General features: G+C 38.5%; 1 protein-coding gene across 1 annotated transcript in view; it reads right to left on the bottom strand.

The window, feature by feature from the left end:
• Window positions 1-22835, bottom strand: part of mtcl2 (microtubule crosslinking factor 2) — an 81259-nt gene extending 58424 nt beyond the window's left edge. Inside the window, exons 1-2 of the mRNA XM_063016053.1 lie at window positions 22002-22835; window positions 15672-15896 (exon numbers count right to left, since the gene is read on the bottom strand). Of these exons, the coding sequence (XP_062872123.1) occupies window positions 15672-15896; window positions 22002-22835 (1059 nt within the window). The remainder of the gene's footprint in view (window positions 1-15671; window positions 15897-22001) is intronic.
• Window positions 22836-23457: the final 622 nt, after the last annotated feature.

Below are 23457 nucleotides of genomic sequence, written 5' to 3' on the forward strand. Positions count from 1 at the left end.
ATTTTCGAGAATAAAGTCGAAATATTATGAGAAGCACGGGTCTCAGTACCTGGATCGGCACGCAAGCACTTAGGGTAGCCTCCAATGCACGTTACTGTGGTTATCCAGTAAGCCGCAATTACTTTTGGGTCGTTGTTTGCATTGTACGCTTCCATCCACATGACATGACGACTAAACCCGTAAATGAAACCATTTATAGTGATGCCATATGGCTTTAGTTTCTCATATGAGTCCATAAGCCATAAGGCGTTTCTTCTAAATAAACGCAGTTTATTGCAAATTGAAATGACTTTATTCTTGAAATCGAAACTTATGGTTTTTTTCACAGTGGCCCTAATACGCCGTTGTATCAATCAGACAACACCAGCCTGTTGGTGTTAAGTTTTGTTTCAAACAAGAATAAGCAAATATTTTACTTGCAAAACTGCAAAAAATTAAAAGCTGTAACTAATAGGTGATGTAAAACAGTGGTAAACATGCCTCTGTCTCAACTTTTTTTGAGTGTGTTGCAGGCATCAAATTCTACATTCATTAATATTTACATAATATGAACAGTTAGTAAAACAATGGAGGGTAAATAAAGAGGAAAAACATAATAAATCTGAAATAAGTTTTACTGCATATTAGAAAATATCCAAATGTTTCTGAAAAAAGGGTTTGTATACTTAACGACTTAATGCATATATTTAATTCTTCCACATTCAGCATCTCGTATTTGGGTTTACACCCTTGACACCCTTGAACACTGTCACCAAATGTGTGATTGCACAAATTAAAAAAAAACTGCAAATCAATGTGTTTTTTAGTTTCCAGACTACCGTCCACCCTTTCGTGGTCTCTGATGCAGAACAGCGTTGCTGCATAGCTCCTGGATCTTTGGGCTGACTGTGACATATAACATAAGCCATTATGCATGCTCCTCTCATTGTGTGTGGAATGTCAAAGTGGAAGGGGGGAGGGGTGGGAGTCATGTTTCCTGCAATTGTCAACACTGTTTAAGATGCAGGAAAACTAAAAGCCCTAGCAAAGGCAACGTCAAAGAAATTGTGCCAACCAAGGCAAAATAATAATGAACTTCAGCACACCACAAATACTACAGTTGATGGAGATTGCAGAAACACAAACGAATAGCATATTATTGTACAATACAGTATATTAAAATAGTCATATCACCTTGGTTGCAGCGGATAAGGACTTTCAGTAGCATACTTACTATATATTCATAGTATTTTATGTAGTACTATGTGGTTTGGAAAGTAGTCAAACAAACTACCATAGCGACCGTGTACATGGATAGTGGCAGCCTTGTGGGCAAAGCTGTGGGTTACCAACTGGAAGATTGTGAGTTTAAATGAACCATGACCTTTGAGCTCTCAGACAAGGTGAAAAAGTCAACATCTGTCATGGTACGAGGATGCATCAGTGCTCAAGGTATAAGTGATTTGCATTTGTATGAAGGTACCATTGACGCTAAAGCATATACTGGGATTTTAGAAAAAAACACGCTGTCATCAAGGCAATGTCTTTGTCTGGAAAGTCTGTGAACAAGACAATGATAGACAACATTCTGAATGCTCTACAACAGCGTGGCTTCATAGACACAAAATGTGTGTGCTTGACTGGCCTGCCTGCAGTCCAGATCTGTCTCCTATTGAAAATGCATGGTACATCATGAAAAGGAGAATGAGAGCAAAATTGCAACAATTAGTGTCTTGATTAAACATTGAAACAATTGGTGCCCAATAAAAAATGAAAAAGAGGTAAACTTAAGAATAAACATGAAACTGAACACATGCTCTTACTTTTACTTTCTCTTACTTGATTATTTTTAGATATTTGAAAAATGCAATAAGGGGTTGCCGGGCAATAGCCCTAATGTCTTTTTTTTAGTACATTTTCATGACCTACATACTGTAACATCACATCCTGCTTTAAGCCCTGGGAAGGACAGGAAACAGCTAAACATGAAAACTACTTAAAGCACGAGTAAAAACCAAACAAACCATTATAGTTATTAAGACCTAGAGCAAGAACATGACTGGCCCACGAATGCTGTTTATTCATTCAGGATTAACCAACAAAGAACTGATAGTGGGTTTCTTTTTTCTTATACATACAGAAAACATAGTTTTTATTTTTACCCTAATTATTTTTATATTTATTTTATCTCTTTTAGATGTTACAAGTAATTTTGGTCTTTATATGCTCTATCAACAGTGAAACATTGGACAAACCTTACAGAAAAACCGATAGCCCCTGACAGTTTTCAAAGCTCTTTTGGCTTTCTTGTGTGTGCAACTGGCTGTAGGTAAATTAGAAATGAAATTTTGTATTCCAAGAGCATAGATAACTCATAACCATAGTTCCATAGATAACTGTAGTAATAACCAAGCAACCTAAAAACATCAGATAGAGTATTTAACCACCTCTTTTGTTTTAAACTAAATGTAAAGACTCCTTGTCTTTTTGTAGACATATCACAAACAGGGCAACCAGTGAAGGATTTTTGTTTTCCCTTTGGCAACATTAGGGACAAAAGTGCAGCTAAAACAGCCAGCAATCTGACCCCGTAACTGGTTGCAAAGACAGACAATTGGCTCAGTGTTAAGACACTTTTGCTTCAAGAATCTGAGAGCAACACTGTTTTCTTTTAAATTCTTTTTAAAAACCCATTACTTTCCTCTGGGTGGTTAACAACATTAACAACTGTTTCTTGATTGGCCAATCATGACTTAGGTTTAGATTATGGCAAGCTGCAGAAAAAAACACAGCTTCCTTTGTTGTTGCCACTACTACCAACATCTCAGCCTTTTAAAACAAGAAACAGTGGTAGCAAGTCAGTGCTTAAGGGAATGACATCATTCCTAAAGCTTCACTTCCTCTACACACAGAAACAGAAGCCTAAACAACTACACATAGAAGCTATTAATGCAGGCTAATTCATCTTTTAAAATTCTTAATATTACAACCCCAAATCAGAAAAAGTTGGGACAGTATGGAAAATGCAAATAAAATATAAATGCAGTGTTCCTTAGATTTACTTTGACTTTTAATTGATTGCAGACAGTTTGAACCCAAGATATTTCATGTTTGGTCTGCTTAACTTCATTTCATTTGTTAATATACCTCCATTCATGCATTTCAGGCCTTCAACACATTCCAAAAAAAGTTGGGACAGGGGCAATTTAGGGCTAGTAATGAGGTTAAAAAACTAAATAATGATGTGATTCTAAACAGGTGATGTCGACAGGTGATTGTAATCATGATTTGGTACAAAAGCTGCATCCAGGAAAGGCTTTGATGAGCAAAGATGGACAGAGGATCTCCAGTTTGTCCACAAATGCATGAGAAAATTATTGAAATGTTTAAAAACAATGTACCTGAAAGAAAGATTGGAAGGGATTTGCATATTTCTCCCTCTACAATGGATAATATCATTAAAACGATTCAAGGAATCGGGAGGAATTTCAGTGCATAAATGCCAAGGGCACAAGTTTAAGCTGAATGCCATTGATCTTTAATTTGATCTTTGATCTTTAATTCCTCAGACGGCACTGCATCAAGAGCTGCCACTCAACAATAGCTGATATAACCACATGGACTAGGGATTACTTTGGCAAACCTTTGTTAAGCACTACAATACGGAGTTACATGCACAAATACCACTTAAAACTGTGCAAAAAAGAAGCCTTATGTTAACCATGTCCAGAAGCGGCATAGACTTCTCTGGGCTCGGAGGCATCTAGGATGGACCATCACACAGTGGAAACGTGTATTGTGGTCAGATAAATCAGCATTCCAGGTTTTTTTTTTTTTTAAATGGGCGCCGTGTGCTCCGGACCAAAGACAAAAAAGACCATCCAGACTGTTATCAGCAACAAGTCCAAAAGCCAGGGTCTGTCATGGTATGGGGTTGTGTCAGTACCCTTAGCAAGGGTCATTTACGCTTCTGTGATGGCAGCATTAATGCAGAAAAGTACCTTGAGATATTAGAGCAACATATGCTGCCTTCAAGACGTCATCTTTTCCAGGGACGTCCATGCATTTTTCAACAAGACAATGCAAAACCACATGCTGCACACATTACAAAGGCATGGCTGCGGAGGAAGTGGGTACGAGTACTGGACTGGCTTGCCTGCAGTCCTGACCTGTCCCCAACAGAGAATGTGTGGAGAATTTTGAAACTAAAAATGCGACAACAATGACCTCGCAACACTGCATTTTTATTGTACTGTATTTGCATTTTCCATGCTGTTCCAACTTTTCTAATTTGGGGTTAAATTATTAATGCCATTGTTGTTATAAAATAAATTTTTTTGTATTCAGAGAAATTTTTTTTAGACCAAATTAACAAATAAGACAAGTTAATTACAGAGCTGTCAACATAATAACCAGTTGGCTGTATTTTTGATTTATTGCAGTTTACTTTTTATGCACTCATTAGATTTATACAAAACAAAATTATACTTAAGTATACTTGGCTTATACTGACAAGTATACAAAAAGTCTAAATATATTTAACCTATACTCGTACTTAATACATGGATCCTACATATATTTAAGGAAAAATATAATTTAGTATTCCTACCTTATACACAAATTTAAGTATACTTGGTTGGTAATTTGTAATGAAATAGCTTAGACTACATAAAAAGTTGGGACAATTTAGCACTAGTAGGGAAGTAGAAAACTGAATAATAATGTGATTTCAAATAGGCGATGTCAAAGGGTGATTTAATCATGATTTGGTACAAAAGCGGTATCCGCAAAAAGCTATGTCCTTGAGGAGATAAGCAGAGGATCTCCAGTTTCTTACCCGACAAATGGGTGAGAAAATTATCGAAATGTTTAAAAACAATGTTCCGCAAAAAAAGATTAGAAAGAATTAGCATCATTTTCGAAGACAATCATGCATTTTTTCAACAAAACAATGCATAACCACATGCTGCACAGATTAGGATTCATACTGTCTGCAATTAAATAATTTGTTGTAATAGATAAGTAGTAAACTACTAAGTATTTTTGTCACAACATCCTTATTTTTCCTTTGTTTGCTATCATTCCCACAGCACTCTGCATGCTTTTTGTTTGTTTCCCCCGCCCTGACTAAACTCTTGTATTTGTTTTGCTCTGCCTGTTGTTTTCACCTGTCTTCTACTATACCGATTACTAGTTTGTCTTTGTTCGGGGCTTGAGTATTGCCATTGCGATTGATACTGCATACAAAGCGTATTCTTCTCAGGTACTGTGATAAATTCCTAGTCCTGTTTGTTTGCTGTGTTTTAGTCTGTATATTATTATTGTTTCATGACTAGTCCTGTTTGCTTGTGATGTTTTAGTCTGTTTAGTCCAGTCTAGTTCTTACTATGTCCATTCCAGTTTAGTTCTGTAGCCTTTATTTATGCTTTGTTTTCCGTTTACCTATGTGTACTGATCTACAAGTTTTGACCTATGTCTGATTCATGGATTTTTGGTTATCAATTCTGTCTTCAATAAAAAACGTTCATCGATATTCATCATCTGACCTACTCAGTCCATCCTGCATTACAGTTATGTGAAGTTCACTAAAGATAACTTACAAGTATACTAGCAGTATACACTGATCAGCCATAACATTAAAACCACCTCCTTGTTTCTACACTCACTGTCTATTTTATCAGCTCCACTTACCATATAGAAGCACTTTGTAGGTATACAATTACTGACTGTAGTCCACCTGTTTCTCTGCATACTTTTTTAGCCTGCTTTCACCCTGTTCTTCAATGGCCAGGACCCCCACAGGACCACCACAGAGCAGGTATTATTTAGGTGGTGGATCATTCTCAGCACTGCAGTGACAATGACATGCATGATGGTGGTGTGTTAGTGTGTGTTGTGCTGGTATGAGTGGATCAGACACAGCAGCGCTGCTGGAGTTTTTAAATACCGTGACCACTCACTGTCCACTCTATTAGACACTCATACCTAGTTGGTCCACCTTGTAGATGTAAAGTCAGGGATGATCGCTCATCTATTGCTGCTGTTTGAGTTGGTCATCTTCTAGACCTTCATCAGTGGTCACAGGACGCTGCCCACGGGGTGCTGTTGGCTGGATGTTTTTGGTTGGGGGACTATTCTCAGTCCAGCAGTGACGGTAAGGTGTTTAAAAACTCCAGCAGCACTGATGTGTCTGATCCACTCATACCAGCACAACACACACTAACACACTACCACCATGTCAGTGTCACTGCCGTGCTGAGAATGATCCAACACCCAAATAATACCTGCTCTGTGGTGGTCCTGAGAGTCCTGACCACTGAAGAACAGCATGAAAGGGGGCTAACAAAGCATGCAGAAAAACAGGTGGACTACAGTCAGTAATTGTAGAACTACAAAGTGCTTTTATATGGTAAGTGGAGCTGATAAAATGGGCAGTGAGTGTAGAAACAAGAAGGTGGTTTTAATGTCATGGCTGATCAGTGTATAAACTATCAAAACTGAAAATGGGACAGAAGTATATAACTAGTAAACTAACAGTAAATATTATTATATTACTAGTATATGGGAATTATACTTAAGTAAACTTAAAAAACACACTTGTGCAAGTTAATACAATATAATATTATCTCTGTGTGTGTGTGTGTGTGTGTGATTCTATTGAACGGCTCTTTCAAATGAACCGAGTCGCATCTCTGGGAGCCGCAAATATATATGTTTTCATTTTTGCGCCGTTCTTATCGGCTGTAATACACCCATTCTTCTTCACATCAGTATGGGGAATTAATCAGTCATAATAAAAGCTGTTTATTGTCGGAATTCAAATCCGAAACACTTTTAGTATCGCGAAGAGTGAGCACGACACACACACACACACACACACACACACACAGAGATAATATTATATTGTACTGTATAAACTTGCACAAGTGTGTTTTTTTTGCAAGTTCGGGCTTGTCAGTGAATGTAACCGTATTCGGTACACGGAGATGTTATATTCACATGCTAGCGCGTTGTGCCACCCCATCCCATGGTTTTGAATGGCAAGATGCTAACTGTTAGCTTAGCAAGCAAAACCCGATGGAATCGCTGTCTAAGTAGCACGTTCGAATAACCTGCCTTATAATAAGTCATTGACTTATTAGAATCCTCTCTACTGCCTATGTAGGCAGTAAGACAGCAAGGCAGCTCACTAGGTGTTTGAACACACCCTATGTAGAGAGCTCCCTAGCTTTTGTGTTATCATCTCAAAAAGTGAGCACCCCCACAACCAATCTGTGAGCTCCAACCACCTACCACTCCCACCCCTCCCTTACTATGGATGCGCGAAGGTCTTAAAGTCTCCGTTTTCAAGGTAGACCTGAAGCAGAAATTTGGCGCTTCACATTTTTAAAATACCGTCACCATTTTTAAATACCATCAACATTTTTACATACCGCGGTATACCGCAATACCATCATACCGCCCAACCCTAGCTAGAAGTATTTAACTACTACCTATAAGTTCACTTTTGGTACAGTACACAGTATATCTGAAGATGTAAACTGGTTGTGTACTCAAAGTTTTAGTGTCAACTAAAAGTAGGCCAATTTAGTTTCAATAAGTTTAGAAAAAGAATAGTTCTAGTACATTGTCATTAGTATACTTGTTACGTAAAGTATACCTGGGTAATATACAGTAGACCCTTCAGTTACAAACGGTTTACCATACGAACATTTTGGGTTGATCTTTGTCAACTCAACGTACGAACAAATTTCGGATTAAGAACCGAAATTCATGACACACGTGACGTCACGAACAAGTTGACTCTGAGCGCCTCTCTCTCTCTCTCTCTCTCTCTCTCTCTCTCTATATATATATATATATATATATATATATATATACAGTGTATCACGAAAGTGAGTACACCCCTCACATTTCTGCAAATATTTCATTATATCTTTTCATGGGACAACACTATAGACATGAAACTTGGATATAACTAAGAGTAGTCAGTGTACAACTTGTATAGCAGTGTAGATTTACTGTCTTCTGAAAATAACTCAACACACAGCCATTAATGTCTAAATAGCTGGCAACATAAGTGAGTACACCCCACAGTGAACATGTCCAAATTGTGCCTAAAGTGTCAATATTTTGTGTGACCACCATTATTATCACTGCCTTAACCCTCCTGGGCATGGAATTCACCAGAGCTGCACAGGTTGCTACTGGAATCCTCTTCCACTCCTCCGTGATGACATCACGGAGCTGGTGGATGTTAGACACCTTAAACTCCTCCACCTTCCACTTGAGGATGCGCCACAGGTGCTCAATTGGGTTTAGTCCATCACCTTTACCTTCAGCTTCCTCAGCAAGGCAGTTGTCATCTTGGAGGTTGTGTTTGGGGTCGTTATCCTGTTGGAAAACTGCCATGAGGCCCAGTTTTCGAAGGGAGGGGATCATGCTCTGTTTCAGAATGTCACAGTACATGTTGGAATTCATGTTTCCCTCAATGAACTGCAGCTCCCCAGTGCCAGCAACACTCATGCAGCCCAAGACCATGATGCTACCACCACCATGCTTGACTGTAGGCAAGATACAGTTGTCTTGGTACTTCTCACCAGGGCGCCGCCACACATGCTGGACACCATCTGAGCCAAACAAGTTTATCTTGGTCTCGTCAGACCACAGGGCATTCCAGTAATCCATGTTCTTGGACTGCTTGTCTTCAGCAAACTGTTTGCTGGCTTTCTTGTGCGTCAGCTTCCTTCTGGGATGACGACCATGCAGACCGAGTTGATGCAGTGTGCGGCGTATGGTCTGAGCACTGACAGGCTGACCTCCCACGTCTTCAACCTCTGCAGCAATGCTGGCAGCACTCATGTGTCTATTTTTTAAAGCCAACCTCTGGATATGACGCCGAACACGTGGACTCAACTTCTTTGGTCGACCCTGGCGAAGCCTGTTCCGAGTGGAACCTGTCCTGGAAAACCGCTGTATGACCTTGGCCACCATGCTGTAGCTCAGTTTCAGGGTGTTAGCAATCTTCTTATAGCCCAGGCCATCTTTGTGGAGAGCAACAATTCTATTTCTCACATCCTCAGAGAGTTCTTTGCCATGAGGTGCCATGTTCAATATCCAGTGGCCAGTATGAGAGAATTGTACCCAAAACACCAAATTTAACAGCCCTGCTCCCCATTTACACCTGGGACCTTGACACATGACACCAGGGAGGGACAACGACACATTTGGGCACAATTTGGACATGTTCACTGTGGGGTGTACTCACTTATGTTGCCAGCTATTTAGACATTAATGGCTGTGTGTTGAGTTATTTTCAGAAGACAGTAAATCTACACTGCTATACAAGCTGTACACTGACTACTCTAAGTTATATCCAAGTTTCATGTCCATAGTGTTGTCCCATGAAAAGATATAATGAAATATTTGCAGAAATGTGAGGGGTGTACTCACTTTCGTGATACACTGTATATATATATACAGTATATTAGGGCTGTCAAACGATTAAAAATTTTATTCGCGATTAATCTCAGAATTTCATATAGTTAATCGCGATTAATTGCATTAAAAAAAATATGTGTAAATGTTATAGAAAACAAGGATTTTTAAGTGAAATGTTACAATTAAAATGGTGAACACATTTTATGCTAAATGTACTTATGTTAAAAACTGCTGGGACTGTAAGGGAGTTTTATTCACTCACATACTAGGCAGTAATACTATCCAGCAGAGACCCTTGACTTCGTATATATGTCAGATGCGCAGTTATTGTAACAGACTTTTCTGTGGTTGTATCGTGACAATGCTTTGATGGACGTTTCTACACGAAGTGAGTGTGTTTTGACTAGGGATGCATCGATACCATTTTTTCCCAACCGAGTACGAGTACAAGTACATGTATTTTTGTACTTGCCGATACCGATACCTATTTAGAATGATGCAATCTGGAGCATTATGGAATAGTGTAGTTTTTAGTGTAAAATAGTGCAGTGGAACAGTTGCTTGGGTTGCCATCACTAATTGTAAAAAAAAACACCGCACAGACATCATTGAGAAAGCTTCTGACAAGCTAACGTAATTAATGTTCATTAATAAACGCACGTAATTAACGTTGTGCACATCATACATGCGATGCGATTCTGCTGATTGAAATATTTACTTTAAAAAGACAATACAGTCCGGTCCCATCTGAGCCGATTCTATCAGCACGTTCGTGGTTCACCTCAGTAAATCGTAAACGACTCTGAGTCGGCTCCCGCTCTGTGGTAATAACCAGTATAATTAAGCCTGAGCTTTATAAGGTAAGCGAGTCACACAAAATGTTCTGTAGTAGTTGGTGTTTATTTACAACCGCAACATTCTTTATAACAGTACAAACGGAGAATTGAATGAGAAAAGAAACTTAAGCTGCGCTTACAATGAATCGATTCCTGAATCACTTGTATCGACACTGTGAACAGAGTATTGAACACAAACACAGCGGTCGCTGCTTTTGTAACCGGTTTGTCTTCACTGTGAGCTCTATTTTTAAGGTTTTTTTTGTCAAACGGAACTAAATAACATTAAACGTGCGTGTGAGCGTGGTCAGTGAGAATAATTCAATCTGTCTCCCGTGGGTGAAAAATGAATTGCGTTAGTTTTAGAATTGAAAAAATCTCGTAATGTCGTAATGTAATTTGCGTTAACGGCACTATTTTTTTTTATCGCGTTAAATTGAGATCGCGTTAATGCGTTATTATCGCGTTAACTTCGACAGCCCTAATATATATATATATACAGGTCCTTCTCAAAAAATTTGCATATTGTGATAAAATTCATTATTTTCCATAATGTAATGATAAAAATTAAACTTTCATATATTTTAGATTCATTGCACACCAACTGAAATATTTCAGGTCTTTTATTGTTTTAATACTGATGATTTTGGCATACAGCTCATGAAAACCCAAAATTCCTATCTCAAAAAATTAGCATATCATGAAAAGGTTCTCTAAACGAGCTATTAACCTAATCATCTGAATCAACGAATTAACTCTAAACACCTGCAAAAGATTCCTGAGGCTTTTAAAAACTCCCAGCCTGGTTCATTACTCAAAACTGCAATCATGGGTAAGACTGCCGACCTGACTGCTGTCCAGAAGGCCATCACTGACACCCTCAAGCAAGAGGGTAAGACACAGAAATAAATTTCTGAACGAATAGGCTGTTCCCAGAGTGCTGTATCAAGGCACCTCAGTGGGAAGTCTGTGGGAAGGAAAAAGTGTGGCAGAAAACGCTGCACAACGAGAAGAGGTGACCGGACCCTGAGGAAGATTGTGGAGAAGGGCCGATTCCAGACCTTGGGGGACCTGCGGAAGCAGTGGACTGAGTCTGGAGTAGAAACATCCAGAGCCACCGTGCACAGGCGTGTGCAGGAAATGGGCTACAGGTGCCGCATTCACCAGGTCAAGCCACTTTTGAACCAGAAACAGCAGCACTGGACTGTTGCTCAGTGGTCCAAAGTACTGTTTTCGGATGAAAGCAAATTTTGCATGTCATTCGGAAATCAAGGTGCCAGAGTCTGGAGGAAGACTGGGGAGAAGGAAATGCCAAAATGCCTGAAGTCCAGTGTCAAGTACCCACAGTCAGTGATGGTCTGGGGTGCCATGTCAGCTGCTGGTGTTGGTCCACTGTGTTTTATCAAGGGCAGGGTCAATGCAGCTAGCTATCAGGAGATTTTGGAGCACTTCATGCTTCCATCTGCTGAAAAGCTTTATGGAGATGAAGATTTCATTTTTCAGCACGACCTGGCACCTGCTCACAGTGCCAAAACCACTGGTGAATGGTTTACTGACCATGGTATTACTGTGCTCAATTGGCCTGCCAACTCTCCTGACCTGAACCCCATAGAGAATCTGTGGGATATTGTGAAGAGAAAGTTGAGAGACACAAGACCCAACACTCTGGATGAGCTTAAGGCCGCTATCGAAGCATCCTGGGCCTCCATAACACCTCAGCAGTGCCACAGGCTGATTGCCTCCATGCCACGCCGCATTGAAGCAGTCATTTCTGCAAAAGGATTCCCGACCAAGTATTGAGTGCATAACTGAACATAATTATTTGAAGGTTGACTTTTTTTGTATTAAAAACACTTTTCTTTTATTGGTCGGATGAAATATGCTAATTTTTTGAGATAGGAATTTTGGGTTTTCATGAGCTGTATGCCAAAATCATCAGTATTAAAACAATAAAAGACCTGAAATATTTCAGTTGGTGTGCAATGAATCTAAAATATATGAAAGTTTAATTTTTATCATTACATTATGGAAAATAATGAACTTTATCACAATATGCTAATTTTTTGAGAAGGACCTGTATATATATACAGTGAGCGAACACTCGGACAGAGAACGGTGTTTTTCCGATGTTTTCTTTATATTTTGTAAAATTCAATATTAAATGTCCACAAAGAATGTGCAGAGAGAGCGCAGTGTTGAGAAAATGAACAAATCTATTACATTCGTTGTTGTATAATTACTACTGCCAGTAGCTGTCACTGTGTATCAGACAGCGGGGGAGTGAGAGAGAAGAAGGAATTCGGCTCAGTAAAGTATTCTTTCTTTCATGCAGTTACACCTACAAAATACAACACTATTGAAATAAAGAAGGAAATAATAAAGAAATATAAGAGTTATTGTTGTTTCTAGTAGATACATTTTATTAAAAAAAAAAAGGAAATTTATTATGGTGTATGGTACAGCACAAGTACTACTACTATGTATTGTTGTTTATTATTGTTTATTACATTAATGTCTATTCTATAATTTAAGATTGAATGGAAAATATACTTGTATTTATAACAAAAAAGACCATTTAAGACATTAGAAAGGTTAGGTAAGGGGGGTGGTGTGGGAGGTCTGGCACGGATTAATTGTACATTATTTCTTATGGGAAAAATAGGTTTAACCTAGAACATTTTGACTTAAGAACAGCCTTTTGGAACCAATTAAATTTAAATAAAGTCAAGGGTCTACTGTACTAACGTTCACTTAATAACATGAACTTTAAGTATATATTTTTTTGTAAATAAAGTTAAATTTATTTGGACAGCACTTTTTACAATAAACATTGTCTTTATAGCTTCCAGGACCAAAACTCCCTGTTGAGCAAGCAGAAGGCAATAGTGGCAAGAACAGAGATCTAACCTCCTTGGGTGCCCTAGAGAATAATTTGGAAAAGTACCTATAAAGTATCATATGACATCTTAAAACCAACTTGTAAAGGCAATTGTTAACAATTTTTTTTCTAGTTAAAAGATACGTAAGTGTCACATAAATATCATTTATTTTGTCCTCAAACTCTGACATTTAAAAAGTAAATTCTAAAAGTATTTTTGTCATATATATACAATTAATTTTAACAGAATAATGTGCTTTTGTAAAATGTATTTACATCTAAAAATAATTTTTAATAATAATACTTTTTTACATCAAAATTATTACATTTATATGAAATAAATGCACAGACCTTGGCCTTTCTACCCACATTTCTATTGTCTTTTGATCCGTCTGAGATGAAAACTCTGATATTAGGTGTTTATGCATAGAACTGATGTTCGGCATTCTCTTTGCGTAAAGTAATTCAGGTTGCATTTCTTGATACAGCAGCAGTTAAGTTACAACAGTTTTATGAGCCCATTTGGCTACATTACAGTAGCATGATGGTTTCTTAGGCAAGGCTGAGGTCTCTAAAGTCACACACATTCAAAGGCTTACCAGCTATGTCTAACATGAACTGATTTTTATATTTAAGTATTTGTGACAGCTCAGCTTGCTTACCTTAGCTATCACCGGAGTAGGGCTGTCGCGCTAACCGCAATTTTGAAATATCGCGGTATAGACCAGCCAACCGCAGGGCATGCCAAGCAACCGCATCACCGCGATATTTACGTTTTTTCTTTCTTTCTTCTCTTTTTTCTTTTTGCAGGGTCCATCTTGTTTTATACGCTTACAATTGGGCGTAATAAATGTTAAATAAATTCATAATGAAAATGAGCAAGGAGCGTCATTTTCCCGCAACCTGTTCTCATGCGTTGCTGCTGAGTCGCAACAGGAATTATAGGCAAGTTTATTAATGATCAAATTGAGTTCACACTCAATAAAATACTTGTAATTTAGACTATATTTAAACAGCCTTGGCGTACTAAAACACTTAATGACGGTTAATATGGCATTGCTGGCTTGCTGGAATGATTTAAATGTATTTTTTCGTTGAATAAAAATGTATTGAAACGAATAATAACTTAAAATGTCGTATATATTGTTATGTTAATTATATCTACTGAATAGACAGTTATTAGTGGCGCAATAACCAGGCTAGATTTGCTTTGATCTGTAAAGTCGCATGCAGGATCAGTACACGTGTGTTAGTGTAACATCGGTAACGTCGGGAACATCGCTACCCCACTCAGATCCTCTCTAAACCACATCAGATGAACTTGTTGGTTTTTCTAGCGTGCATAAAATATTTAACCTAAACTCTTTTTTTTTAGTTTCACAGTGTATCTAGCCTAGGCTAGAAGCTTAATTTAAACCTTTTTTAATAGAGAAAAGACGCGCATCCCTGCTCTGTTCTGTATTTAACATTAAACACGCATTTCATTGGTCTTAAAGCTGTCTCATCTTTGTCATTATAAAGCAATAATATACTGAATCATAGCCTAACAATAAAGCTTGTTTATATAGCTCTGAAATCCAGATTAATTAAGTAATTTTCAAAAAAAAAAAAAAAATGGCGATATCACCGCATACCGCGATATTGAGACAGGTTGAATATCGCAAGGGGAAATTCTTTCACCGCGACAGCCCTACACATCAAACATCTTTATATTGTTCTAAATATATTAAAGGCAAATGTGTAATTTCACCAAGTTTTAGTGTGTTTTGTAGGGTATCGGTCCGATATTGGCCCAAATCACTGGATCGGACATCGGAAGGAAAAACGTGTAATCCGATCCAATCCTTACTGTTGCTTAATGTAAACAAGGCCATTCAGAAATTAAAACACATCTTCCAACTGTAGACACTTTGGATGACACGCCGTAAGTGAGATGCGTCACATGAACAACAGCTCGAACGTAGGTAAAACCTGTTAGTAGCGCGGGCGTCATCTAAAATTGTTGTGTGTAAAAGTTAAAATAAAAACAGCAGTTTTGCATAACTGTGTTGTAGGTTATTTATTTATTTTTTTTGAATATTTGTTTCACAGTCTGAGCATTGTTATTTAGATAGCTAGTTTAACCATGGTGCATTGAGACATGTATTATAACTGCTTAGTTGTTTGAGAGGAAAAATTACGGTATCGGATTGGTATCGGCAGATACTTTCTCACTTATTAGTCCTTTTGCTTAGTCAGAGTTTGCTTTTGTTTTTGGTTTCACATTGCAGACTATAAAAGAAAAACATCTTCTGAGATGAGCAAGGTTAAACAGTAGCCGTCGTCAACTGTCTTACTATCTGAAAAACAATACCATTTTATTCTACATAGCAATTATAATGTTATAGACAACCTCTTTTGCATTTTCTCACCATGCAAAGACCACACTAGTCCACTAGTTTTGGCCTAGCTAAACAAACTCCATCAGTAAACTTCAAAAGTGTGAAAGCACCATCAAAGTAAAAACAGCATACCATATTTTTGAAATAGGATTTTACCTTGACATCTTGTTCCAAGGTGCGGATGAGTTCACCGTCAACTTGGCCAGTCTGAGCAACGCGCAGGCTACGTCTCTCAGCCTTGCGAAGCCGGTATTGAAGGATGCGGCAAGTCTTGTTGGACTGCTCCAGCTGCTGCCTTAGCTCCTGTAGCTGGTAGACGTCCTCTTCCATGTACATGTCTCTCATCTCCAGCATCTCAGAACGCAGCTCCTCAACCTCATCCTAATGCACACACAGGCATAGTCATTGCTGCTTATATGACTAACTGTTTTTATGTTTAATCATTTACCATCAGTTAATTAAAGACAACTGAGAAGCACAGGGCTTTTTAATTAAAAGCAATGTATTCTTATCCAACATAAGTGCCCGACCTGACAAATGCTCTCCTCACTGAACAGGCACAAATTCCCACAAACACACATCAAAACGTTGAGGAAAGACTTAGGCCACATACTTTTGGTCATATTGTATAAACACTATATGAATGTGGACACTTGGTCAGGAGCTTGTTGGACATCTTGTTCCATAATCAAAGGCATTAATCTGAAGTTACCTAATGGTGTGGAAGAACTAACCTCAATCCCACTTAAAACTTTGGAAAAAATTGGACAAAGTTTGCCATGAAGGCCTTTATGTCCAACATCAATGTCTGCCCTCACCATTGCTCTGTCTGACTGGGCATGAATTCACACAGAGACATTCAGAAACCTGTCATAGTCGCAAAGGGAAGTCCAACAGGCTCATCGTCCACATACTTTTGGCCATTTAGCATATGAGGCACATACAGAACAAAAGAGGAGCATTTCTTGAAAACTGTTAAGAAACATGTAATAGTAGTAGTAGCATATATAAAGCTGCCCAAAACGGGCATACCCAGTCACACCAATTATAAATAAATTTAACCAGCACACAAGTCTGTTTAATTGATTGTGGTTCAGGATTCAAACAGGGTCAATATGTAATTTAAATCATGAATAAATATTATTTTATGTTATTTATTTCCCTTTTTTAATAGTTTGTTGTCACCTGTAAATCAAAATCTGTTGTAAAGCTACTTTTTTATCATACTAAAAACAGGTGAGTGAATAAGGGGTGCTGTGCTTCCCACAGAGGTGCTAACTAGCTAATTACTGCCATGAGGCCAAAGAAAGCAGAAGCAAATGTAGATGATCCACAAAGTTAAATCAGTTCATCTGGACACAAGTTTGTTCTCTACAACAAACTTGTGTCCAGATGAACTGATTCAACTTTGTGGATTTGTGTACCTGGATTATTGAGCATGCATCAAGACAAATGTAGATTACTTGGTAATGGTGTCTTTACTAAACACGCTTTTAGAACAACAGCAGAACAACAAGAAAAGTTATACAAATTATTCATCCAAGTGATAACGTATTCGACTAACCTCAGAATTGACAATCTTTTTAAGGATGTTCAAGAAATAAAAGGTAGATTTAGTCACAAGTGGAAATAGAAGATCTAAAAATCGATTCCAGCTTGAATGCCGCGACAACAATGGGAAATGACTTTGAAAGCGATCTCATCTTATCAAACCTTTGCTAAAACAGAATGTCTAAAATGTCATGCAGAAACAATCTTTTAACAGATGAGATACATTGTGTTAAATCAGAGACTTGGCAGAAGTCAGCAACTAAAGAAAAACCCTTTTTAATCCCTCTTTCTCGTATGACCCCACTAAAGACTCCTGCATAATTTCTTAATTCGCTGTGTTATGCATTTTAGTATATTCTCTAATAGAGATCCTGACATCAATCAATGATTACAACTGGATTTAGTAATACAGAATAATGCACAAAAGCGTATTCTGTATTTACCGAGAAGATAATTAAAGTAATTCATTAGTCATCTCTAGTTACAAAGAAGCACCTTAATAAACCAACAGTCTTATATCACTAAAGATCACAAAAAAGCAATCAGAAAAAAATAAAGAGATCACTTAACAAATCCCACCCATTTAATGTACAGAAGATATACTACATTTTATACTACAAAATTATCTTCAGTACACACTATATTACCATAGCAAACTCCAAAGAGCCCAGAATTATATTAAAAGTACATGGTATGAACTGAAATGTGAAAGATTTTTTATAAATAAGACAACTCAGTATTTTCGAATTGCAGGCATATATCTATTCTGCCATGTTTTCCAAAGTTTATGAAAAAGTTGTTTACAACCAACTCATATATCATTTTAATAATTACAGAAATAATATCATCATCATCAATATATCATCATCAATATAGTTTCCATGAAAAGCATTCTACCACTATGGCTTTGGTCCTATTTATTAACAATAAAATCAGCATTACAGCATTATAGTGTATATGGTATGTAGTTAGAATAGTTCAAAACAGTGTGTATCATGGCAGAGTTCCTATTCCAAGACCAAATTTCTTGGAATTCTTACAAATGACAAATTGTGTCAATTTAATATCAAATTAGATATCAAATAAAAAATTGGTCTTATCAAAAAAGTCAAATTCCTTTCACTAATAACGATACTTATTAATCTGCATTATACATGAATATATCCATATCACCTTACTGTAATATTACTCAAGCACATCCAATTGACATCAAATTTGACAAAGTGCTTCTGAGTCACATTCTCCTTCGAGTTGTATGGTCCTAACATCAAATAAAAAAAACATGGCCACCACAGACCAATCAGATTGCAGGAAGTATCTGATCACCAAAGAATTAGCTAATCATCATGGAAGTAAAATGCATCTCCAACTATCGACCCTTCGAAGCATAACAGGCATCAGCCACTGGAGATGGGGGGCCACACGTTTTGTCTTACACAAAACACCTTAATATCTTATATCAGTGATTGGATACTTATGCAGCTACACTTTACCGTCATATCCCTGACAGCTTGACAAATTTGTCAGTAGAATTCACTTCCTATATTTTACCGTTTTCTTAATGTTGCTTGAGTGTAAAACAAAAAGACAACATGGAACACACCCCTATGGGTTTTTTTGCTTTCTCTGCAAATGTTTTTTATCACCAGAAATTGTAGTTTTTAGTTTCCTGTTCTTGTTAACTGTGCAATTGAATAAATAAAAAATATAAATAAATAAAATTCGGACATGTTGACTGTCTGCAACAGTAAGTTTAATGTCTGCTTATATATACAGCATAGCACAGTGCATTGTCTTCACTGCTGCTAAGTGTGAAGTAATGGCCATCATCAATCACCCCACTGTTATCCAACATGGTACACTACTAAATAATAAGCCTTACATATGGGCTTACTGAAACTTTTTGAAAGACAAATCAAAGTGAAGACTGATTAAACTAAATAGGCTTGGCATTGTTGGCTAATGAATGTACTGCATTGTACAATGTGAAAATGTATTGCATAAGTTGCATCTAATGCTTTACACAGTTCCAAGTAAATTAGATTTGCATTTCCTGAACAAACTACATGTTTGCACAATGTTGCTAACCCACTAGGGATAGGTTATATAGCAAAATATACTACATGGTGCACTAATAAGGAAAATACTTTTATTTTACAGTGTAAACAAATCATTGAACTTGTGTTATATACTGTCATGTACATAACCATCTATTTATCTCAAATTAATTGTACAACAGAGTCCATGTGGAAAACTAATAATTAATGGCATCTCATTCATACAGGACTACAAAATAATACAAAAGTTTGTAAATCAAATATATAACATATCTTAAATAAGGTGGGGTTTAGTTTAACCAAATATAAAAGTATATATACTAAAAAGGAGGATGTTGGCCCACTGCTATAACTGAGTGCAGTCAATTAGGGAATGCCAGGAGAAGACGTATACAGTGTATCACAAAAGTGAGTACACCCCTCACATTTCTGCAGATATTTAAGTATATCTTTTCATGGGACAACACTGACAAAATGACACTTTGACACAATGAAAAGTAGTCTGTGTGCAGCTTATATAACAGTGTAAATTTATTCTTCCCTCAAAATAACTCAATATACAGCCATTAATGTCTAAACCACCGGCAACAAAAGTGAGTACACCCCTAAGAGACTACACCCCTAAATGTCCAAATTGAGCACTGCTTGTCATTTTCCCTCCAAAATGTCATGTGATTTGTTAGTGTTACTAGGTCTCAGGTGTGCATAGGGAGCAGGTGTGTTCAATTTAGTAGTACAGCTCTCACACTCTCTCATACTGGTCACTGAAAGTTCCAACATGGCACCTCATGGCAAAGAACTCTCTGAGGATCTTAAAAGACGAATTGTTGCGCTACATGAAGATGGCCAAGGCTACAAGAAGATGGCCAACACCCTGAAACTGAGCTGCAGCACAGTGGCCAAGATCATCCAGCGTTTTAAAAGAGCAGGGTCCACTCAGAACAGACCTCGCGTTGGTCGTCCAAAGAAGCTGAGTGCACGTGCTCAGCGTCACATCCAACTGCTGTCTTTGAAAGATAGGCGCAGGAGTGCTGTCAGCATTGCTGCAGAGATTGAAAAGGTGGGGGGTCAGCCTGTCAGTGCTCAGACCATACGCCGCACACTACATCAAATTGGTCTGCATGGCTGTCACCCCAGAAGGAAGCCTCTTCTGAAGTCTCTACACAAGAAAGCCCGCAAACAGTTTGCTGAAGACATGTCAACAAAGGACATGGATTACTGGAACCATGTCCTATGGTCTGATGAGACCAAGATTAATTTGTTTGGTTCAGATGGTCTCAAGCATGTGTGGCGGCAATCAGGTGAGGAGTACAAAGATAAGTGTGTCATGCCTACAGTCAAGCATGGTGGTGGGAATGCCATGGTCTGGGGCTGCATGAGTGCAGCAGGTGTTGGGGAGTTACATTTCATTGAGGGACACATGAACTCCAATATGTACTGTGAAATACTGAAGCAGAGCATGATCCCCTCCCTCCGGAAACTGGGTCGCAGGGCAATGTTCCAGCATGATAATGACCCCAAACACACCTCTAAGACGACCACTGCTTTATTGAAGAGGCTGAGGGTAAAGGTGATGGACTGGCCAAGCATGTCTCCAGACCTAAACCCAATAGAACATCTTTGGGGCATCCTCAAGCGGAAGGTGGAGGAGCGCAAAGTCTCGAATATCCGCCAGCTCCGTGATGTCGTCATGGAGGAGTGGAAAAGCATTCCAGTGGCAACCTGTGAAGCTCTGGTAAACTCCATGCCCAGGAGAGTTAAGGCAGTTCTGGGAAATAATGGTGGCCACACAAAATATTGACACTTCAGGAACTTTCACTAAGGGGTGTACTCACTTTTGTTGCCGGTGGTTTAGACATTAATGGCTGTATATTGAGTTATTTTGAGGGAAGAATAAATTTACACTGTTATATAAGCTGCACACAGACTACTTTTCATTGTGTCAAAGTGTCATTTTGTCAGTGTTGTCCCATGAAAAGATATACTTAAATATCTGCAGAAATGTGAGGGGTGTACTCACTTTTGTGATAAACTGTATGTAGCAATAACAATCCCAATTTTGTAAACACTGGACAACATGGAAAGCCCAACACTGACACTGGATAATGCAACACTGACACTGGTAATGCAACTTTAAATTGCATTACCAGTGCTCTGCATCTTCTGTGGTACATCACATGGAGACATACCTACTGCAGTGTATTGTGGGGATTATAGAATAGAATAGAATAGAATGCCTTTATTTGTCATATACAGTACACATATGTACAGTACAACGAAATTCTTTTTTCACATATTCCAGCTTCTTTGGAAGCTGGGGTCAGAGCGCAGCATCAACCATTGTACGGCACCCCTGGAGCAGAGAGGGCTAAGGGCCTTGCTCAAGGGCCCAACAGTGGCAGAACTGAGATTCGAACTCTCAACCTTTTAGTTGATAGCCCAAAGCTCTACCCATCAGGCTACCACTGTCCCATAGATAGATAGATAGATAGATAGATAGATAGATAGATAGATAGATAGATAGATAGATAGATAGATAGATAGATAGATAGATAGATAGATAGATAGATAGATAGATAGATAGATAGATAGATAGATAGATAGATAGATAGATAGATAGATAGATAGATAGATAGATAGATAGATAGATAGATAGATAGATAGATAGATAGATAGATACTTTATTGATCCCGAAGGAAATTATGTCCTTACCACTGCGTGTATTATAGAAGTATGCTGGATATTATTATGATTTTAATGCATTATTCATGAAATATAAAAATAAAGCTTACAAAAAGTAATAAGATATGCAAATGCAACTGAGCATAAATTACATAAATTAGTTACTTTAATTATTTGGTGGCCTTCCCGTGCATACCTTTAAATAGTCGTTTTCCGACCTCAGTTCTTCGATTTCTCTCAGGTATTCCTCGTGTATTCCTTCCGTTAACTCCTCGGTCAGGTCAGAAAACGCTAAGGATGTGCTAGCAGGCATGCGACTGTCGAGCGAGGTAAAGGAGCGCTCGTCTCCCGGAGACATGCTATCCTGCCCGGCGTCTACTTCTAACGATAACCGCCTTACGTTAGTTTTTGCCTGGTTCTCCCCCAGCACGTTTCTCCCTTTCTCACTCTCGGCTGCACCGCCACGGCTGCTGGTTTCTGTATCACTGCTCAGCGCGTCCATGAAAAGCTTGTTTTCCTCCGAGGCGCAATCGGACAGCTCAGAACTGCTGTCGGTCGGAGATAATTTGCCAGACTCTTTGCCCGAGTCTTTGCTCAAATCATCCGACGCGATACTAGCATCTGATACTTTCCTCCGAGCGGCCTTGTTTGATTTTAAGCTGCTTTTCTGAGCAGTGAGCGCAGCAAGCGCGGATCTTCCCACTGCTTTTCCAACTCTTTCTCCCTTAGTGTCTTTACCACTGGCTGGGCTGCGTCTGGACACCCTGCTTCCTAAATGAATCGCCCCTGGTTTTACACTCAGCGTGGGTGCACCGATCCCTCCACGGATCTTGGTGATGGACCATCCTGGCACGTCTTTGGGTCTTGCAGGCGAGGGAGCGCGATGCGGTTTCTTTTTCTCGATCGGAGGCGCTTGCACGACCGCGCCAGCTTCGGGCCCGCTTTCCGTTTCCATTTTACTCCTAAGCCGTTTTTCCTTGGCCGAAACGAAATGAGTTGGAGAACCAGCGTCAACCTTTGTCTTGGTCATTCATTCCGTTCTCGAGCGACAATTTAGAAAGAAATAAAAGCCATGTGTAAGGCAGAAACTTGGTTTAGGAACAAAGCAGCGCCGGAAAATAGGTACTAATGTGAGACAATAAAAAGCATCGAATTCGATCCACAAGACCATTAAAATGCGTTTAAGCTTTCGTTTTTTCCGATCAGTTCTCCAACATTCTCTGCTCCCCTCGCAGCCGTTGAACAATATTGCGACTGAATGTGAAATCGTGGGAGGTTTTTTGTATTTCTCTCTCTCTCTCTCTCTCTCTCTCTCCCCCCCCCCCCAGATAACCGCTCCGTGCGTATTGCATAGTTCACTAAGCTCTACTGCCACCACCAACTTCTGGAGAGACAGAAAGCTGCATTCAGCAAAAACCATCAGCACAGCCATCACTGATGAATTAAGGACCTTTTCAACACAAAGCGCAGCTTATTAACTGTATGTAAAAACTCACAATGTTATAACTACATGTAATGTTATAACATAACATAATGTAATAACACAAAAGTAATAAAAGCTCATAATGTATCATGTCTTATTGGTTTGTTTTTATTTTAAACTGTCAAGCAAAGGTCTCAAACATATGGGGCATATATACTGACCAGGCATA

Source organism: Trichomycterus rosablanca, chromosome 19, assembly GCF_030014385.1.
Source record: "Trichomycterus rosablanca isolate fTriRos1 chromosome 19, fTriRos1.hap1, whole genome shotgun sequence".
Taxonomy (NCBI): Eukaryota; Metazoa; Chordata; class Actinopteri; order Siluriformes; family Trichomycteridae; genus Trichomycterus; species Trichomycterus rosablanca.